At 39.2% G+C, this 20581-nt stretch overlaps 1 protein-coding gene across 7 annotated transcripts in view; it reads right to left on the bottom strand.

Annotated features, from left to right (window-relative positions):
- The window catches only part of CDK5RAP2 (CDK5 regulatory subunit associated protein 2), an 84077-nt gene extending 64313 nt beyond the window's left edge, over window positions 1-19764 (bottom strand). For 4 of the 7 annotated variants that reach the window (XM_054220293.1, XM_054220294.1, XM_054220296.1 and 1 more), the window contains exons 1-12: window positions 19275-19763; window positions 19028-19089; window positions 17295-17362; window positions 12563-12673; window positions 12220-12296; window positions 10783-10906; window positions 8243-8394; window positions 6071-6233; window positions 4543-4596; window positions 3996-4115; window positions 3292-3384; window positions 1223-1441 (exon numbers count right to left, since the gene is read on the bottom strand). In XM_054220293.1, coding sequence (XP_054076268.1) covers window positions 1223-1441; window positions 3292-3384; window positions 3996-4115; window positions 4543-4596; window positions 6071-6233; window positions 8243-8394; window positions 10783-10906; window positions 12220-12296; window positions 12563-12673; window positions 17295-17362; window positions 19028-19089; window positions 19275-19564 — 1533 coding nt within the window. In that variant the 5' untranslated portion in view covers window positions 19565-19763. Of the gene's footprint in view, window positions 1-1222; window positions 1442-3291; window positions 3385-3995; window positions 4116-4542; window positions 4597-6070; window positions 6234-8242; window positions 8395-10782; window positions 10907-12219; window positions 12297-12562; window positions 12674-17294; window positions 17363-18879; window positions 18968-19027; window positions 19090-19274 lie in introns of those variants that run through there. The other 3 variants (XM_054220295.1, XM_054220298.1, XM_054220300.1) reach the window with 3 other exon arrangements.
- Window positions 19765-20581: the final 817 nt, after the last annotated feature.

Here is a 20581-nt window from a genome sequence, read left to right as displayed (position 1 = left end):
GAAGCGATCTGTTCTTTCTCTCCTTAACCTCAACACCCTGAAGAAATTTCAAAGCACACCAAAGATAGAGACTTTGTGACGGCAGCTTAACCACAGTTGACAATCAACCAGAAATGCGAGCGAAATTGGGGGCAGGAGATGGGGAGCAGACTTATTTGTTTGTGGGTAAAGAGATCCCTCTACTGGTTTTAAGTGATATTGCAGGAAGAGCAATTTCCACGTATACCTGCCTTAAGGTCCTTATTTAATAATTGAACCAAAACATCCACTGAATAAATACAAGCTCATTTAATCTTTTGTGTAATTTAATACAGCAGGAGACTAATCCCTAACCGAAGAGGACCAGGCTCTGCACGCAGGCAGGACTCTACTCGTTATGCAAATGCTGCCCTAATGGAAGCAGTGGTGAGAAGACTTTAGAAAAATCCATGCGACAAGACATGCAGGTGAGAAGTACGATTTATGCCAAACACTCAGCAGAAGGTGTGTCCTTTTTTCAAAGGAAGAAAATAGGAAACCTGATCATTCACTTTGTTGCACGAGCTGCGCGTGCTGGAAGCAGAAGTGCTTATCTAAATGACTACAGCAAGGTAAAAAACCCTGAATAAAATATGAAGCACGGAAAATTAATGAAAAGATACAGTGCGTCATCTTTACATTAAACTGTGAACAACTAATCCTGTGCTTTGGGAATTTTACAAGCAGAAATTATTAAGTGCACAGCCTTTACAGTGACCCTGCTATGATAGCAAAAAGCAAGCTGAAGTTTGGCTTAAGTTTGCAAATGGCTATTTACTCCTGTTCTGCATTAGAACTTAGAAGAAAGTTTAATTAAAGTAGTGTAATTTCAGATAAAGTATAGAGAGGTAACATGACAAATACAGCAGATATATAAAACGTACATTGTCATGCATGTTCAGACTTTCTCATCAGAAAAACTGAAACCAATAGCAAACATTTACCATTTATAAAGGCTAATTATTTTTTTCCTAGAACCCAAGACTATCAAAATTATATTTATTTAAAAACATTTTTCTACGCAGACCACATGCCAGAGTTTTCAAGCTTCTTGGCCCCATTCTTTTGAAAACTGGCTTTAAGCAAATGCGTTTACCTTTCCAAAAATTATTCAAATTTAAAAAAATAAACTTGTTAGAAAAGGACATGCTAGAAATGCTAAATTATTTAACTTCATGAAATAAAGGAAAAAGGTGATAATAACATTAATGGTTTTGTCACTTCTGCTCTTCTGTAGTTGTGCTTCATCCAGCTCCTTCTCCATTTTCTCTCTTTCTAAATTCAAATCATTTAGCTCTTGATCGGTTCTTTTAATCCTCCTTTGTAGTTTACGATTCTCAGCATCTTTTGTAAGGTTTTCTGAACGCAGCTCTGCTAAGAGGCTCTCTTTTTCCATCAAGAGTGCTTGATAATCCTCAGCACCCTGAAACACAAAGCAGCATTCAAGTTCTGTAAGGGTATTTTGTAGACTGGAAGGCTTTACTCCTCTTGCGTCCAAACCCACTCCCCCACACTTTTTTCCAGTACTTCAAAAATTATGGTGTAAAATTACAGTGAAGTGACAGTTACTCACACAACAGCAAAAACGTTACACTGAAAGTTTTCTCAACGAATATTAACACAGCTTTGAATGACATCGAGCACAGGATAACAAAGTCTTAGTTATCTAAGAATTAGATAAAAGTTGACCTGCAAAGGAGTCCATAGTGCAGAAGAGACCATATTATTATTATTATTGGTTCCTGAAGCTCTTATTACATAAAGCTTTCTACTTTCGGGTCAGTTTGAATCAAGACTCGGTCATGTAGTTACCAAGCCATAAGCATATTTTCTATACAAAATAGCCAGTCTGATTTGTGTTCTTCCCCATCATGTACTGTTACAACCGGCCTCCTCGATGTTCACAACACAGATGAGAGGAGTAGTGGGCTACACAGCGTGATCTACTCACAGAGAACTGCCTTCAACTCAAGTTTGTAGCTAAGTAGCAGAATAGTGAGGAGAAAGGCTTGCTCTGTCACCCACCATGCAATATGGATTCTGTGGACAGGAGGATTAGTTGCAGACTTTTTAAATCTAGAACTTTTCAAAAATAATCAAGCGCTCAAAAATGAAGGGGTTAAAATTAGAGTAATATTTCAAATCAGGACTTCCATCGTATGAAAAAAGCAAACGTAAGCTATAGATTCACACACAGGCCAAAATGACCTGAAGAAGAAATAGGATATACTTTTCTCAATCAAGCACACTTAAAATTTAGGCTTATGTGAAATAAACGGCTTTTGAAGAAACAGAGGTGCTCCGAGAGAACTAAACATTACTACTCCATTAGACTCTGAAATCAAAACCAGTACAGTCCCTGAAATCAAAACCAGTACAGTCCCTGAAATCAAAACCAGTACAGTCCCTGAAATCAAAACCAGTACAGTCCCTGAAATCAAAACCAGTACAGTCAGTCACAAAAGCTTTAGGTGTGCGTACTTTGGAGGCAAGCGTATCAACCTCTCCCACTCCTGCTGAGCCACAAGACCATGTGGATGAATGCACATCATAATGGAGGATTCATCACAGCCTCTACTCAGTACTAGTTAGTTTTATCGGACTTAGTTTTACATGCGTTGGAAAACATTACAAGAGACACTATGTTGTCTGTTTAAATATCAAATTCTTACTTTCTCCCATTTTACATTTTAAGACCTTTACAATACATAAATTATCATCAGAATATCCTTTCTCCTCCACACACATGAAAGCATTACTAAATCACATTTTCACAAACAACATTCCACTGTTTTATAAACAGTGGGGTTCACATTTATTACATAAATAAATCCAAACAAGTGTCTTATCCCCAGTTCAACTCTGCTAACATGAAGAGTGTGCTGTTACCATACTTTTGGGAGAAAAACCAAAACATTCTTAGGTCAACAAAGAAAGCTCAATATGATCTCAGCTCCGCAACTATTTGTGTCTTTATTTTTAACTCATTTTGCTTTTACACGTTTCTCCCTTAATAATTCTCAGTTGTTACAGAAGAAAAATCTCAAGAAACAAGATAATTAATCTGACATTTTAACACTATCATTTAAATAATTTGATTTGGGCTATTTTTTTTTTTTCAAAGTAAGAAAAATTAAACATTTTAAACAACATTTTGAACTAATTTCCATTCCTCCACTTTCAAAGATACAAAGCAGTACCCACTGGTAGTGAGAATTATGGAGAAGGGAGGAGCAGGGATGAGGGAAGCCACATTAATTGCTTGCTTCTTACCTTGAATTTTTGGATGTGTGCTTTATGAGTTGCTTCTCTTGCCTTGGCCAATGAAGCATTTAGATCTTCAATTTCAGAACCAAGCTCCTCATTCTTTAAGTAAAGTAAAATGAATACTATGTAGAAAGAGTTATTTCCAAGGGATGCTAATTCAGTAATAGCTATCCCATCTCATTATCCATTCATCCAACTACACGAAACAAATACTTTAAAGAACAAAAACACCAAATACGTCATAATAAATCTGGTATAAAGAAATTCTTGTTCTTATACAACACTTACCAGACTGCCTATCACTCAAGTTTAATATTTCCCATTCTTCCACTGAATTTTGGTTCTCATTGACCTCTCCCATTTCAGCTGCATTTATGACAGCTCCACTCACTCAACAACATAAAATATTTCTCATACCTTTTAAGTGGTGCTCAGAGCTGATAAAAATCAGTGTGCAACTGAAAAGATTTTTCCCCAAAGTTCTTAAGGGAGAAAGTACCAGTTAAGTATCTTTTTTCTCTCTCCTCCAGCCCAAGACCCAAAAGTCTAGATAAAGAGAACTGCTTACAGATATGATGGCAGTGATTAAGGACCCACTAGAAGCCTCCTAGTGGTTACAGTGAGATCAGTCAACCCCTGTCACACACACGATGCACACACTCCCCTCCCAGAGATAGTTTTACAAACCAGCGTTATCATTATCATCATACCTCTTTTTCCTTTGCTTTTAATGCAACAGTTAGGCCTTGAATGGTTTTATCCCTTTTCAAACCATTCTTCTTTTCAACAGCAAGCTCATTTTCTCTCTCTTGTAGCTCTTCTTGAAGTGACTAAATTAGATTACGTGAAAGTTGCATTAACTTCCCACTAAGAGATGCTGTAACTGCACATTAATAAGTATATTCTCTCAGAGTTCTTGTACCTTATTACTCAGATTACTAACATAAAATATAGTCCCAAAATGCAAATCATAATCTTAAAGATGTGCCTGGAATATAGTCTATAAGAAGCCCAGTCTCATGGGCTGGCCATGAGTATCAGCCTCAATATTTGATGAGCGTGCCTATCAGCTTTACTCAAAATTGCTTCAAAAGCAGGGTGAGCCTTCTTGTCATCTAACATAAAAGAGAATTTACCAGAGGACTTGCTTTGCTTCCTTTCGAGTCAAGGCCTCTCTGTAACTACAAATGCATAACAGAAGAGATCCCAACATGCACTGTAAGTGGTCGAGGAAACAGAAACAAGATTAGAACTTACCTGAATCTTTTTTTCAAAGGAATTTCTCTCATTTTTAAACTCCATTCTAATAGCCTATAAGAACAAAACAGTTGTTACATTCAAGTAATTTCATTGTAAAAACAAGTGTAACTCATGAAGCATTAAAATGAAACAAAAGGAGCTTAAAAACCAGGAGGTGGGGTGGGTGGGGGGAACTTAGTATATGCCTTAAAACTGTACTACATTCAACATTTTGGCAGCAACATATTGAATTGGTACCTTCCTGGAAGTCTACAAATCTACCTGGCCACAGTATGAGCCTGTCCAAATTAAGACAACAACAACAAAAACAAACCCAACAACCCACACAAACAACACAGCATGTTCTTCCATTAGACAGGACAACTGTTCTTGCCAAGTTAATAAAAATGCATTTTCATGTGACATTTATCTATGTCAGCAAGATGCTTTTACTAAGCGAGATTTTAATTAGCACTTTTCTTTGGGGAGGTTACAGAATGTTGTTTTTTTTTTTTTTTTTTTTTTTTAAAAGTAATCATATATAAAACCAGAGTTATGCAAAGGTATTCATCAGAATTTTTTCTCCAATACTGCATCCCACAATGACAGTATGTTTGTCCACCTCCCATGAAATGATTAAAGATGACCGTGTCCCTATTTTCACCTTGACACACAAATATTTTTGTTAGTTGGGTAGTTTTTCCTGACACACACTGATTTAATTGCAAGGAAACCCAGACCTGAAAACTTTTAATTCCACTAATCAGTCCAGTCATAGAAGGTTCTCTTGTCTATTCTTGATATAAACAAAAGTAGTATTTAGGTACTGATCAGTATTAAGTTCCAAAACAAATAGGAAGAAAATTTCTCAGAAGCATGACAGCCTCTATGACTGCTTTCTTAATTCTGACAGCTTTAATTTATTGGTTGAAGAATCAATGGGACAAAAAATAAAGACAACAAGCCTGAATACCTGTTTCTACCTTTCAGGATATCTGTCTTCCTGTTCTAAGAGCCAAGTGAAATAAAAGACTGATTCTTAGCACCTTTTGTAGGCTAAAGGCTAGACTTTCACTTTATTTCATGAGATTTTTTTATGCCTACCTCCCTTATCACAGCTTTCTCGTAACAGTAGAGATACTTCCCAAAAAATACTCTCAACTCCCATTCTTAACTTCTACAGAAATTATATCATCTATTGAGGGATCTATTAACATCTAGTGTTGTTTTATATATACTTCTGCAAAGCAATTGCACAGTATCTATAATAAAATACAGGCATAATGTCAACAGGAAACGCGACCTCTCATTGAGTGAATGGTAAGCATGGATAATAAGGATTAATATTGACTGCCAAACCACAATAGAACCAATGAATGTTAAGGGAATGGAGAAGGGAGTAACTGCGGAGAAGAGTATTTAAAAAAAAAAAAAAAAAAAAAACACACACAGGCTTAAGTCACTCACACGCTGTCACAGACAAAACCTTTAAAATCCTGGACCACATGAGATTTATAGCATATAACTCTTCAGTCAGTTTCCTCACCTCTATCTCACTATCTTTTTCATGCCTCAAAGCAATGGTAAGTTCTCTGATTTTTTCTGCTGATAAGCTCCCATCATAAGATCCACTCTGAGACTTTTCCTCTTCAAGGTGTTGAATTATAGCTTCTTTACTTTTCAATGACAGATTCAGTTGCTCTATAAGTCTAAAATTATAAGATTTTTAATATTAATCTTGCATCATCTACCACCAATTCTCCAGTCATTGCAGTAAATCTTGCAGACAGCTTTCCTAGGTGAAGACTCCAGACAATACTTGTAAAACGTACTTTCACAACCCCTTCTCCCTCCGGAGAAAACAGGAAAGGTGCTGTAACTTTAAAGCAAGCAATAAGGAGGGTTCAGCTGTCTGCAGAGTGCCCATTCTTATTTTCCTCCAGTACCATTTCAAGTGTCAACACTTAAGCTTGAATATTTTAGTTACGTTGTCTTTTACAGCCCACATGAAAAACTTATCCATCTATTCCACTTCTTAGCGCATACAACACCATATCCTAACATGCCATCCCTCAAGTACCTAGTTTCATTTATATTTGTACGTAAACTGGTTGTCGTTTCACAGCAGAAAAAAAAAGTTAGTTCAGTCAATACACATCTTGACACTTTCAGTATTCCAACTGATAAAAACTACAGTGCTTGAGTTTTCTGACAGACAGAAGGGTTATAGGTGAAACCTTTCTGGCATAAGAGGCCAACTGCGATTCTCTTAGTTTTTGTAGCCTAGAGGGTGAAAGTATCTTTTCAACACAATATGAATTCCAGATGTGCTACTCTCAGACAAGTTTAAAGCATTGCACATTAATATTTGAAGCACTTCAAGAAGTCAGATATTCTTCCATTAGCACTATGTTTTTCTGGTCCTGTGAATACTTACACTGATCTACCAACATGTCATTATAGAAGATCCTGCAAACACTGGATCACAAGGGGCGGGGGAAGGGGGGGGGAAAGAGAGGGGGAAAACAAACAAACCAAAAAAAGAGGTCGTTGTTCATCATACTCCATACAGCCTTAACTTTAGTGATCCAATCCTGACAGTTTGTTTCCACAATTTAAGCACTGTCTTCACACAAGCTATAGAGCTGGCAACTCAATTACCTCTGAAAGGGACTGGTTTTATAACTCCTTCCCAGCTCAAGTCACTCAGGAGGACAACTGTGTTCATGCAGAGATGACTAACAGATCGAAAGAGGAAGACAAGAAAGGGAAAGGAGGGAGATAACTTGAGAGCCAGGTTATAATTACTGTGGGGGCACATAAGTTGCAGTATCAAAACCTATTAGACTCGCATAATTTTACACCACTAGATTTCAGAAATGAAGTTTTCAATCTGTATGCTTTTACAAAAACTGGAAAACACTACAAACCTTGCTTTGGTCCTACCGTAATAAAAAAAACACTATGAAATGAAAGCCTCAGGCCCACATAACTTTCTGTTACCAGGGCAGATCAATTATGCAGTTACTCACAGAGTAGTTACCTGCAGGGTTCAGTCACAAACAGACAGTAAAGGATACTCCAAAGTATAAGGAATCATAACGATCTTTTGATCTGCACTCTGGGCTCACATCCCCAAACTAACTAAGCTTTACTGGGAAGCTTGTCAGTACCTTACCCTACATATCTTAAAACAATACACACAACAAACAAAGAAACTCCAAAACGTACACATTTCCCCCACCTAAATTTATTGAACAACTCACACACCTTTCCAACTATGTGCCAAACAAAGTAAAGCCAGTGCTTTGCAAAGTACAATCAAGCCTATGAAGCACAAACACACTGTGTTTCTCTTCCAACCAACCCCAAACAGATACATCACCGGGACTGATGAGTACCAAAACACCATGGAAGCAGTAAGTGAACACAAACGGTAGTCAAGTTCTATTCAGCAATGGTTCCAAGAAAGCAGCAAGCACAAGATAAGTCCATGAAGTTACAAAGATGCTTTAAAGCAGGACATGCTCGTGTCACATGCATACTGATTCTCCACTGCGTTCATTTAATAGCTGAATAGGTAGGATGGCCAGTAACACTCACTCATTTATCTGAGAGTAAGATCAAACTATTAAAATCTATATCCACGTCACATACTTCACACTTTAAACAACAAAGAATTCCAGTGGTTAGAAACATCACCAGCAAGAGTTCTGACCTGTCTTTCTCAGCTCCTGTAATCATATCCAGATCCTTTGCAGGGGCATTCATAATTAAAGAAAGTTTCTGCTCAGCAGCTATTCTCAGAGCTTTCTCCTTCTCTGTCATTGCAATGGCTTTTTCCACATCATCTTGGGCAGCTTTAAGATTCTGTAAATAAAACACACAATCCTGATGCTTATAAGAACAAAATGCTCACAAAATTTTTCACATATTGAAGTTTCTTCTACAAAACATATGTTGGTATGTTTAATTTAGCAACTTTTACCAAGTATTTCAAGCGCTTTGCAAATGCTTCTGAACTCTGTGTGTCTGCATTTTCAAGATTAATCTATTTTCTGTGGTACATAAGAAGGAAAGTTTGTTTCAAAGAAATAAAACAAATACCCTAACTTATAGCAGAACTGGAAACAAAAGTGCCCCTATGCTAAGGCTTTAGATTTAGCTATTATAATTTGGCTTTGTCCCACTGTCCTCCCACTATCATAATTAATAGCTACACTTAAATTAAAGAGGTTAAAGAAGGGCTTTTTTATTCCATCAGAAATTAAATTAATATTCATAGGCTCACTGTAGCTAATTGGAATTCTTCCCAACATCATTTATAATATTTTGCAAGAATTGATAAAGTATAAACCAGACACTTTTCTCTTGAGCAGCAATGGAAACAGAGGTAACACCCAGAGATTCCAGCCAACTTCCTCTAGTGACCCAACTCATGGAGACAGGGAACACCAGAAAAAACAGATTTATCATACACTACGTATGTAAAATTTGTTTCAGATCTTAATTTTTATATTGTAAGCTTTCCCACTGTGCTCACTCTATTTTCCTTTCTACAAAATAAATGCCTCCTTGTAGCCCAAAAAGCAATTGCCCTCTCTCCTTCAAGTCTATACAAACATGGGGAAGGTGAAGGAAAAGTCCTTCCCCACTAGACTTCACCACTCACCCCCTCTTCTGTAAAGTTGTTCTGCAAGCATTCATCTTTCAATCAAAACCTCTGAAGGAAATTAATCTTTGTTAGCATTACCTGAATCTTTGTAATTACATGGTGCTACCTAAACAAGTGACTAATAGTACTCTGCAGGGTTCACATTCATAAGCATAATAAAATTAATGTCAGAGGTCAACACTATCTTCAGGCTACAGAAAATACAGTATCACCATGAGATTAGAATATTTGCCCTTCTACCTGACAGATCTGGGGAACACCAGTCTGACCAGCTGTTTTGGTACAGAGCAAGCAACTTAGGAACTTCTCTACCTATCCAATAGCACAAAGAATGCTTTGAGAAATCCCAGTTCCACTGAACTGAAAACAAAAGGTCATGGAGGTTTCCCCCTCTTTCTCCATGAAACAGCTCACCGTTTTACAAATGCTGCTAAATCATCCTGATAGAAAATACCATCAGGAGATTGCTACCAATATCTTCCGTGATCAATTCATTCTTCAGAGAGGGAAAAGCAAATATTGGAATATAACCACTTGTGCTAGTTCTGTTTACTTACAGAAAGAGCACTAGATGTCTATCCCCCGCACAAACACAGCTACAAAATCCCATACCTACAGATAAGTGTATACAGTCAATGATGCAAAACAATCATGAGCTTATGTATTTCTAGAATTTGACACAAACATTTCCAGCACAGACCATTCAGTATCAAATTTGTTCTTTACAAGAAACTGAACTTCTCCTTGCTCCTGAGGAAGCATGTTATTCATACAGAGAAATTTTTTTTGCCTTTACACTACAAAATGAAGAAAACAAAGCAATTCCCCTGTAAAGATATCAGCAGTGGCTCAACAATAAATACAGGAATAAACTGTCTCAATCACAGACAGCAAGGAATTAAAAAAGATGTTAATAACAACCCTGTGGAACAGGAGAATGTTATGCAAAAAGGTGATATAGTGACAGCAGAAGTCAATAACATGGGCAGATAAAGGTCAAACTAACAACAGAGTGTAAGGCATGCAGGCACAACACAGGGAAGTGCCCACTGGTTCACCTATCCAGAAGCTGCCACGAGTAGGTGGCCTCTCTCAGCCTATAGGAGTGGAGACAGAAACCTCAGATCCTGTGGCTTTCCATATTGCAATACTGAGATCCTCTATACAGATGGGAAGTGACCGGAGTGCTTACAGAGCGGTTTCAGCTATTTATGAAGCTGAGACCTTATCAGTAAATTGTTCAAAATCCAGTCCTTCTTCCTCTAAACAAACTGCAGTTCTGAAAACATAGCCTGCTCACACCAGAATTTAGGGTTAGATCTATGCTGAACGTACCTAAATACCGCCAATAGGTACACATTTCCTGAAGAACTGCTATCCCTCATATTTGACAGATCTAGTGCAGCTAAAACAACCTTTCCTTCCCTTTTTTTTTTGGGGAGGGGGTCTGGTTTTGTTCTGGCTATGTTTCCAGGAAAGCTGAAACAATTTTGAAAATACAGGTAGATCATAATATCAAGTCTCAGACAACAGCACAAAGCCAGTACTGGTTTCTAATTACTCCTTCAGTTTTGGCCACTCACCTCTTCCAGAAAGTTTATTCTGCTAGTCAGGATTTCTTCCATTTCTTGCATCTTCTTTTGCGCCTCTTCTTTCACATGCTGTATTTCGGCATCACCACCCTGGGCCAAGCTTTCAACTGCCTTACTAAAAGACCATAACATAGATAGAAGTCACATTGCATATCAGAGTGGAAAACATTTCAAGTGCAGGTGGCTGATAGATTATGCATAAGCAAGTGTCTTCCACTTTATCTGTACCTGCTCGTCACTTTAAGGTTAAATACAACTATCTACGCACTATACAGCAATTTTGGTGATATGGTCTGGAGTTCCACATGCAAGCCTTGTCACAATGGATAAGCAAGCACTATGTATGTATGATGAAGTGTAACATTTCCTTCTTATTTTTAAAGCTTCCAAATACAGCATCAAGCCTTTGGTAGAGCTGTATTTTCTACAAAAAGCAGCGCTGGATTAAACTGAAGATACATAGCCCCTGAGACTTCTCCAATTGCTTTTCCAGTAATTGTTAATACCTTGTAAGAAAAGAACAGCTAGTGTTTCCTCACTCAACAAAGGATGATCACTTGTTTATGGTTTCCCCCTAAATTTTGCTTCCCATTATGAACTTGTGCAAGGCTCCATTCAAAGCCCAGCAATACCTTTTGACAGCTACCTGGAAAGACGAAACAAAAATTAATCTGGTCCTCGGGAGCTACTTGAAACTAGGCCTTTCTGAACTACTGAAAAAAGGCTAACTGGTAACAATTCAATGCCATGTGAGGTAGGCCACACACACAAAGAAAATTCCACTGAAGCCAAGGCCCATGTAGCAGTCAGTAGCAGCCAGTCATTGCCAACCTGGATTAGTTTCAAACCAGACATCTAGAAGGAAGCAATTTAACAGGCTATTGTCAGCCCTCCAGTCATCCATTCCCTCCCCAAAGCATGTTTCACCTTGCCCATGCCATAAGACAATGTAGCATCACGTAATCTTTAAATATATTTTAAAAATTCTAATATTTATTTAGAAAAGAGGTTCTAACAGGAAAGCAGGAATTTTAAGTGTATTAATTTTTAAATTAAATTTAATTTTTAACTAAAAAAAAATAATCACAAGATTCATTCTAGATTAGTTCTGAACTGCTCTCTCAGCCTTACGGAGAGAAGTTTTGCGTAGTGTCTTCTCAATCTAGCGCTGTTAAAAAAAAAAAAAGTCCACTTCTTCACCTGTTGAGAGAATTAAGCTCTTCACCTAACATCTACAATAGGAATGCTAAGCCATTCCCAAGAATGTAATTTAAGAATTCATTGTAATGAATGAAGCAATTTCTAGATAAGTGCCTTTAAAATACTACTTTGGGATCCTCATATTCCTAGAGCATCAGGAAAAAACAAAAAGAAGCAAGATCTTGGAAATCCTAAGTAACAAACATCGAGAAATACACTGATACTTACGAGGCTTTGATGAGTAGTTTCTCTCTCTCCTGCAGATCACGCTTCAGACTTTCTATCTCAACTTTCAGCTCAATGTTCTAGGACAAAAGAATGAAAGTGTCTGGAGAGAATTCAGAGGTCACCTTACCCAAAAGTTGTTGGCAATCTGTAGATTACTTTTTGCTTGGACCAGCAAATATAAAGTATCATTGGGCTAAGAATAGCCTAGATGCATTTTAACTTTTAAAAATATGCATTCTTTCAATTTAGAGCAATAAAACTAGAAGCTAAAACAGGTAACCTTCCCACAAAACAAACTCTTAAAAAACGTATGAAATTCTATTAGATTATTCTAAGTGCATACAATTTTGTATATTTCTTCAGTGGGACCATCAAACTTCTGCTGCATTCGCTCCTCCAGAAAGTATATACGAAGCTTCAGGTTGAAGTTCTCTTTTTTCAGATCAGTGATTTGCTGTGAAATAAGAAAAAGAAATTATGCCATGTGTTTCAAAACAAGTAAAATAAAGACTGAAAACAACTATCATCTGGTTTTGCTCTCCACAGGACAAGATTAGAATTCAACCCACTGGACATGGTTAAACATGTACTTATGTGTGCGAGATATACAAACACACGCATATATTCAAATTGTGAAGCTGTCAATAACAGCTTATGGTACCAAAGTCAAAATGAAAAATCCTTCCAAGACAGTGTCACCCAGGGAGATGCAAATACTCAAAGCCCTTTAATAGGTTTCTATCTTCTCCAGCTTCAGCACACATCACAACATTTTTATGGCTAGGGTGGTGTGACACAACTCTTTTCTCTGCCCCCACCATCCCCTTCCTCACCTGAACACGAGATCCTACTCTAGCCTACCGCTTCTGAATGTTTTGGGGTTTTGTTTGGGTTTTGGGGTTTGTTTTTTTTTTTAAGGTATATAAGCACATTGGCACACATATAAACTCTTTGTGTAAGATCTTATCATTTAGCATGTGTTCATTTTTAGCCCTGCAAAACTCCGAGACACTAGCACTTAAGCAAATAATAATTATAAAATAGTATTTTTTAAAATTATATAATATATGCTGTTGTGCAGGCAGCGCTCTTTAGAATGTTCCTTAAGTACTAAAACATTCTCTGACTTCACACAAAAAGAATCCAAGAGAATTTTTTAAATGTAAAAATATTAAGTAGTTCTTTATTCTATACAATAGAACTTGAATAAATTTTTAGATGTTATGTTGAAACAGAAGTATTTTCTTGGCAAAAGCTTGGGATGGTAGCCTTATTCATGGGGAGAAAAGCCACAAGCACACAAAGCATGTGAGTGAAATCAAACATCAATAAAACCTTTATCCCATCCCATGTTTCATAGTGCAATTCTTTGGGAAAAAATTGCTTACAATTTTTAACCTTCCTAGTAGAAGCAGTAACATAGTTGATGGCTTCATTAAAGAAAGGAGTCTCTCTCTAAATTTTTTTTAAGAGACTAAGCATAAAACATTCATTCAAATAAGACTTGTGTCCCCTGCCGTATGCTTTCAGCAAAAGGAAATCTAATATGTTACAGAGCTACTAATAAAATATTTATGTAGCCTTTTCCCAAACAGTATAGTACCACTTGTAAAAATTATTAGCAATACAATTCTTAAAATATTTGGCTCATGAAACCTAAGATTATTTTCTGTAACTGCACTCAGAACCGGCATCTGCAAACAATTCTTCAGTTTAATAATCTTTGCCCAGCAAGATGCCTCATCATTATTCACACAGTAAATATCATACAAGCAACTGAAAATACACTTGACAACACAAACTTTGTGGCCCATTCACACATCCTGAAGAAGCCTGTCTTTAGAAACAGCAGCAATACATATATTTAACTTTATCTTTGTTTCCCTACAATTGCAATTGGATGATCACAAACAGTAGTGGATATAAACTTGAACTACGCAAGTTACATCTGCTTAAAGCATGATACCTCATGAGTATCACATGGTATCTTGGATAATTGGAAAAACTGTTTCAGAACATTCAAAGAGATGAAAGCATGAAAACAATGCAACTTTGTACTTCAATTCACATCACAGAGCCCAATGCAGAACACTGATTGAAACTTAAATCCTTATTTGGAATAAGCAAAGAAATTAAAGATTTCTTAAATGAAGCAAAGCTGCACAACTGGGTTAGGTCCTGCCCGTCTTGCTGTCAAGTTCAGCACTATGTTCAACTAGTGAGAGCAGACCTTATAACATTTGGTTTGGGTTTGATTTTGTTGTTTTGTTTGGGTTTTTTTTGGTTGTGGTGGTTTTTTGTTGTTTTTTTTTTTTTAAAAAGCTGCCAATAGATCATTCCTAACAGTCTTTGTTTGCTCATTCAGAAGATGTCTAAGTGCCAAAGACCCTCTGAAAATGTATCAGTTGAACTCCTAGTTAATCTTCACATATTCGGTACATTTCTGAGTCAAAAGGAAAAAAAAAATTCAAAAGAACTCAGCATACCTTAATTCTACTCACATGTATTTCAGTGGCAACAGAATTAAACCAAAGAGCTTAAGGGTACTATTTTCAAAAGGCAAACAAAACGGACTACGCAATCATAAACCAAGAAGTGAAACAAATGTCTTTGACATTCAGTTTCTCAGAGGAAAGTTAATTCAGGCAGACTACAATTAAAAAGTTATAGCTTACTAAAAGACAACGTGTAAAATGTTAACAAGTTCACACTGGAAAAGGGATTTTAATGCCAATCCTCTCGACTTTTAAAGTTAAGGCATTTAAAGACTCGGTCTTGATTCCTTTATGCATTTTGATTTCTGTATTTAAAAAAGGAATGAAAGAAGAGAAATAGCAGACACTTCTTGAAAAAACAGGACACTGCAATACACTCTACACAGAAAACTGCACACCACAGACAGCATGGTAGCAAATACCACTTGCCTAGCTCAGTTTAGCTTCTTTCCAAGTCTGCATAGAGCCACATTTATGCAAAATTGCATCTGTCAGCAGAGGCTGTGGTTTCACAGCACACCACAGTTTTTGCCAGCAGAGGCCATTTTACAAGACAGCAAAACTCTAAGTGGGTTAGGGGAGACAAGAAAATACCCACAAATATTATTACTTAGTTCCCTAACTTGACACCATTTATCCTTTCTATTCACAAACATCTAATAAACTATAACAAGGTCCTCAAAGATGCCTTTTACTTTGCGCATGTAATCACATTTTCTATCACAAGGTGGTTCCCTCCCATCTTGCAAGAAAGTGAGACACACCATAAGTAATAAAAAAATAAAATAATAATCTACACCTCTAATATTGTCTAGCTCAGCATCTTCTCCAGGTCTAAACATAAAAGGACCTTTTCTACATGGATCCATCCTTTAGTAGCCATTCAAGGGTCATTACACCCATCGCGTTCTCTCTGAGCCACAAAGCAAGGAGCCTACTCTTTTCATTACTGCCCTCTCATATCCTGTATAAATAACGTTGCCTCAAAGATCAGCAAATTCATGCAGTAATATATACATACACAAACCATCTCCAAGCAGGAGATGCCAGGAACTTCACCTGCTAATTCAGATTTGTTTTAAAGTGGGCTAAGAACAGCCCTGCAATGTCAGTCCAAAAGCGCATCTAAACGCAGCTCCTACTGGATGCTTGGTAAGCAGTAGAACGACAAAGAAAGTAAATGCTCCCTTTCTCAAGTTTAGCCTTCCAGCTGCCAGCAATATTAAAGACTCAAAAACAGAAGTTATAGAAATATCTCTGTGTTTAAGTGTGTTCTTCCCTTACTTAAATGGATTTTTGAGCTCCATTATACTGTTGCATCCATAAAAACCTATGAGAAGTTTTACAGCTCAGTTTAACACAAGGGGTATGTACGTACCAGGGAGCCAGAGGTCTGGGGGGAGACCCCTTCTCCTCTACATCATACAGAACAAACAACAACAGATTTTTTCACCCCTTCTAAAGTTTTTTCCCCTGTGCAAACGAACACTGATGATAATAACCACTTTCAGAATGTACATTCTAGACTGAGGTCTTTGGCACATATCGCAGTAAAAAACTTTAAGCACCTACTGAATGCCAAGGCAGTGTCTTTCTACCCCAGCCAATACACAAAAACAAAAGAGAAAGTAAAATAGTTACAGACTGTAAAAAAACATCCTTCACCAAGGCTTTCCAAAACAAGCTTTAAATTCTGAGCAAAGAGCATAACTTTCTCCTCAGAGGGACATAAGGCCACGAGAAACTGAAAGAGTTTAGAAGAAACACTAATTTCAAATATAATAACGCTACAAAAGTTAACAGCAGTTACAGAAGTACACGAAAAACTGCAGACACTCGAACACATCCTAAAGATAGCAAGCCACGGCCTTATCTGTAGCACTCATCCTGGAGATGTTTCTTCACACAGTCATAAGAACTTGAATTAAACAATTTAAAACTTCTTACAGGGAAGTTGTCCTGCAACACAGCTACACTCCAACAAAATCATCATTCAGCAGTTATAAACAATTGGTTTATTCAATTTAAATAACCCATACAATTAATACATTTTTTAAAAATATATAATGTTTTTCTTTATATTCTAGTAAGTGTCAAAACCAGCTTTATCTACAGAATTGTCACAATGATACTAGACCTTTACAACAGAAGTATTCCAAACACACTCATACGTAATTATAAAGGTATTATACAGCAGTCAATGAACTAAAAAGTCAAATCTTGTACCAGTCTAAACAAAAATGAACGTGATGCTTCAGTGAAATAAATCAATTGCAGACTTGCAAACCAAGTTGTTATGTTTCTGGTGATTACGTGAACTTTTGAGCAGACGGTGCCAATTTTTGTTTCCCAACTTAAGAGCAGCAGTTGGCTAGTCTTAACAATAAAATTTTGCCTCGCTTTTTGAACACAATACTTAAGAAATGGAGGTTCAAAGCACAGAAGCCAGCTGGTCACACCTCCAACAGATCTTTGTTGACTGACAGAACTAAGAACCTGACTGGGAGAGTCAACACTTTAGCCAGCATGTTAGAAATACCATAGATCTGTCACCAAGTCTTATGTTAAAAGTCTGCTTACATTTTCGTAGTCCTTCATGGTCCGAGCTCTAGTTGGTGAAACTGTATCTTCTGTCACATCCGGTAACACTGAACATTTACAAAGACAGAACAAGTTCAGACAGCGGAATCTCTAAGCTAGTCTTCAATTTGGCAACAGCAAAGGGCTATGCTAATCTAAACATAACAAAAGTACACCACCTTTTGGGAAGCCAGGGAGGCATTTTTTTGCTCCTTGTTTACATTACATGTTAGTGCTACTAAGTAGTTAGCATCTAGATCTCTTTCTGATCACAGTAAGTTGTCTATCACTTAAGCTCCCAAATTCCAACATCACCCATTTAAGCCAAGATGTACACTGAAATTAAGCTATGTGAGGTACGCTTTCAAGAATAACTGCTCAGAGCAACTGCAAAGGACTCCCATATTAGCATTAAGTCCTATTAAACTATTAGAAAGCAGTTCAAATCTTTCAGTATCTTACTGGTCACAGGCCAGGCCTCCACCTTGGGCTCAGGGAAGCCACGGACAGAGGAAATGGCCACTTTCTAGGTTCCCAAAATGTAATCCCTGCTGAATATATACCTACTTAAACTTCTCTTTGCACACACGTTCTATAACAGCCACATTGAACAGGACTGCATAACTCACTTCCACTCAAGTCTGTGAAAGTAAACTTTTAATCAGAATAATGAGACTGTATAAAACATCTAGCACTTACATAATCTTAAATATAAAGCAGAGGTAGCTGAGGACTCTGACTCTCATACTAAGAGAAAATACTTCATTTAAAGTACTTCCAAAGTTGTTATGCAAGTACGTATAGCAGTCTTGAAAATAACCCAAAGAATACCAGCCAGTGGTTTTTAAATGCTGACATTCTAATCAATTTCACAAGATAGCTTTCCTAGGACACATGCAGAATACCGTAACATTATTTCACAGCTTTGGTATGTTTCTTGTATTTGCTTCCTTTCATGAACAAATAGATCTTCCTGGTAAACCATCTAATTTGTCTAAGTTTCAATTACATACTTCATCTATACAATGAAGTCAGCCAAGTAGTGTTACTGGACACATGCATGCATAAAGAGAAATCAAAAACATACACCTTGAGTTTACATAGGTGGGTTTCAAAATAATACTATTCAGCCATTTTAGTTTAAAATAAGAGTTTCAAGCAAGTTTCTCACACCTGAAGATGAGCAGAGTTCCATGGTCATGAATATGGGTACGTGGCTATCAGTAAAAAACATACTGAATTACAGCTTCTATTCAACAGGAATTAGATTGAATGCTTCTTAACCCACGACTAGATAAACGCGGAGATACTAAGTCTAGATCAGGTCTTCGGGCAGGATGTAACTCTGCACAGCTGAACTGAAAAACCCAATGATACGCACTACCCAACTTCCCTAAAACTACGTAGAATATGAAACAGTAATATTGCCTTCCTGAACATTCTAAGTATTTTAAGTGCACGAGCCACAAAACCAGTAATCACCTTATGTAAGACTCAGAGCCATAATGACCACAGGTAACAGAGCTGCCAGTAGCAACTGCAGCAGTTGCTGGCGGTTTTATAGTATTAAAAAGACGCAACTTACAAAAAGCTGCATTGCTTAAAGCCATTTGCTGCCTTTTTTCCCTCAGGCACGAGGTTTTTTTCCCTCAGGTTACGAGCCCCACAGGCACCGCCGAGCCAGGCGCCTTCCCGCCCCGCACAGGGGGCTCCCTCCCACCATCCGGCCTTACCTTCGCCGCCAGCCGGGCCGGGCCGGGGGTTCCCGCGGGAGACGTCTGGCAGCTGGGAGACGCTGAGGAAGAAGGAGGACACCGCTGAGGAGCCGAAAACCCCGACCGGTGCCGCCCCCCCCGAGCGGTGCCGGCAGGCCCGGCCCCGCCACACGCACCGGCGGGAAGTGGGGCGGAGGGCCCGGCACCCCGTCCCGGCGCGCCAGCACAGCGCCTCAGCCCTCGCCCAAGCACCCTGCCCGCCTACCTGCCCTCAAACGCCACCGGCAGCGTCGGGTCTTCCACCGGCAGCGAGTCCATGGCAGCACCGACCCGCGGGTCCCGCCGGCAGTCAAGAGTCCCGGCTCCTTTGTGCGCCGCTTTGGCGGCTTCGATGGAATTCAAACGGCTGCAATCGCTTCCGCCATCTTTGCGTCGACGGAGGTGAAGCGGATGAAGCCACAGCGGAGGAGCGTCCGAGGGGAGCACAATAGAAACTAAGGGAGACCCGCCATGTTTACTGCGGGCGGCGGCTGAAGTTGGGCGGGCAGGCGCCATGTTGGCTGAGGGCAGAGCGGGGCGGGGGATGATGGCGACTGCCAGCTAGACAAAGGGAGAAAAAGCCGCCGGGCGCCATCTTGAGTGAGGGAAGCCATGGAGACGTCCGCCAGCCGCCATCTTTTGCAAAGCAGGACAGGCGACGCGTTTAAGCCGCCGTCTTTATTGAGGGCGCAGCGGAGCGTTCCCGGGCACAGCTGCCATCTTTGCTGAGGGCGAGCTGGGCGCGCCTGTTGAGTTGGTGGCGAGGGGTCTGAAGGGCCCGGCCGAGGCTGGGGGACAGGGGTGGGAGCATGGCTGGGCGGCGGTGAGAGGTCCCCCCGCGGGTGCCTTGGGGCCCTGCTCCAAGAAGCATGGCGTTGGAAGAGGCTTTTGCTGGGCTGTGCTGGGATCCCGGGCTCCTGCCAGTCCTGGCAGAGCTGCTGGAGCTGATTGTTTCCATGTCCTCTGCAGCGCCAAACCATCATCAGACTTGGAGAGAGAAATAATTACACTTTAGTTTCAAATTCTAGTCACTATTCTTTGTAACTGGCAGGGGTGAGAATCTGGGAAGGCAGCTGCGTTCATCATCCGTCCTGCATTGAAGCAGGCTGAGTTTGAAACAATCGGGGTGGGGTTTCGTAAAGCAAAGATGTAAATGTTGCAGCTGTCCCACTTTGTCGGGGAGAAAACTCAATTACATTGAACATTGCAAAACACAGTTAGAAATGCTAAATTGAAGTGAATGCCGCCATTGCTTCCCGTCCTTGGTGCTGCCGTCCCTGAGGGCGCAGGGCAGGGCCTGGCCTGGGTGGGTAGGGGGAGCTCCAAACCTCGCCTGGCTTCTCCTGCTCTTGGCCCTCGTTTTTAATTCATTACTGGAAACCTGCATGTAGGATTGAAATACTTTCCTGCAACATTTACAACCCCAACCAGGGCATCGTGCTAGGACTTGCTCTCAGCATTACCTGTAATGTGAGGAAGCTCCGTTCCAGCGAGACACTCGCCTGCTCTCGCCCGCAGGAGTAACCATCTGCT

This window comes from Rissa tridactyla, chromosome 14, assembly GCF_028500815.1.
Source record: "Rissa tridactyla isolate bRisTri1 chromosome 14, bRisTri1.patW.cur.20221130, whole genome shotgun sequence".
In the NCBI taxonomy this organism is placed as follows: Eukaryota; Metazoa; Chordata; class Aves; order Charadriiformes; family Laridae; genus Rissa; species Rissa tridactyla.
Note: the sequence above shows the minus strand (reverse complement) of the source record. Positions and strands in the feature narration are given on the sequence as shown.